The 1,075-nt window shown below is 66.8% G+C and overlaps 1 protein-coding gene across 1 annotated transcript in view; it reads left to right on the top strand.

The window, feature by feature from the left end:
• The window catches only part of ABCA2 (ATP-binding cassette, sub-family A (ABC1), member 2), a gene marked incomplete at both ends in the record, with an annotated part of 20,426 nt that overhangs the window by 18,227 nt on the left and 1,124 nt on the right, over positions 1-1,075 (top strand). The window contains 3 exon segments of the mRNA XM_010143649.1: positions 72-189; positions 321-499; positions 932-1,073. Coding sequence (XP_010141951.1) covers positions 72-189; positions 321-499; positions 932-1,073 — 439 coding nt within the window.

Below are 1,075 nucleotides of genomic sequence, written 5' to 3'. Positions count from 1 at the left end.
GTGACCGGCCCGTCCCTGGCAGGGACGGGGGCTGATGGCTCCCGTGCCAGCATCCCCGCCCTGTCCCACAGGCGCCTGCCCGTCTCCACCAAACCCATCGAGGACGACATCGACGTGGCCAACGAGCGGCACCGTGTCCTGCGCGGGGACGCCGACAACGACATGCTGAAGATCGAAAACCTCACCAAGGTGCAGCAGCAGGGTGGCGGCCAGGAGACACCTCAGAGCTGTCCCATCTGAGGGATATGGGTCAGGGCTGGGGGTCCCAGTGGTCCTGGGCTCCTCTTGGCAGGCTGAGCCCCTGTCCCCTGCCCCACCAGGTGTACAAGTCCCGCAAGATTGGGCGCATCCTGGCCGTGGACCGGCTGTGCGTGGGCGTGCGGCCCGGGGAGTGCTTCGGGCTGCTGGGCGTCAACGGTGCAGGCAAGACGACCACCTTCAAGATGCTGACGGGGGACGAGAGCACCACAGGCGGAGAAGCCTTCGTTAACGGGCACAGGTTGGGGGGCCCAGGCTGGCTGGGAGGGGGGGGCCGCCCACCGGGAGGGGGGCACGGTTTTTCCTTCAAGAGGCTGACGGGGGACGAGAGCACCACAGGCGGAGAAGCCTTCGTTAACGGGCACAGGTTGGGGGGCACAGGCTGGCTGGGAGGTGGGGCCTGCCCACCGTGCGGGGGACGGGACGGGGTCTGCTTGGGGGTCTCCTGGAACGAAGCAGTTGAGTCTTCCTGGGTGGCTCTGCAGCCCTGGGTCCTGCTGGGCTGACCGTCATCTGGGGGGTGCCGAGTGACACCGGCTCTTGGCCAGGGCTGCCCGTTGGGCGTTGCCTGGTAGAAGATTCTCCAGCGTAAAGGTGTGTGAAGGGGATGAGCGATGGGCTGCCCCTGATAAGCACTTCCTTCTCCCCATGTCCCTCCATCCCTCCCCCCCAGCATCCTGAAGGAGCTCCTGCAGGTCCAGCAGAGCTTGGGCTACTGTCCCCAGTTCGATGCGCTCTTCGACGAGCTGACGGCCCAGGAGCACCTGGAGCTCTACACCCGCCTGCGCGGCATTCCCTGGAAGGACGAGGAGCGGGT

The sequence above is a fragment of the Buceros rhinoceros genome, unplaced genomic scaffold (genome assembly GCF_000710305.1).
Source record: "Buceros rhinoceros silvestris isolate BGI_N320 unplaced genomic scaffold, ASM71030v1 scaffold10129, whole genome shotgun sequence".
Classification (NCBI taxonomy): domain Eukaryota; kingdom Metazoa; phylum Chordata; class Aves; order Bucerotiformes; family Bucerotidae; genus Buceros; species Buceros rhinoceros.
Note: the sequence above shows the minus strand (reverse complement) of the source record. Positions and strands in the feature narration are given on the sequence as shown.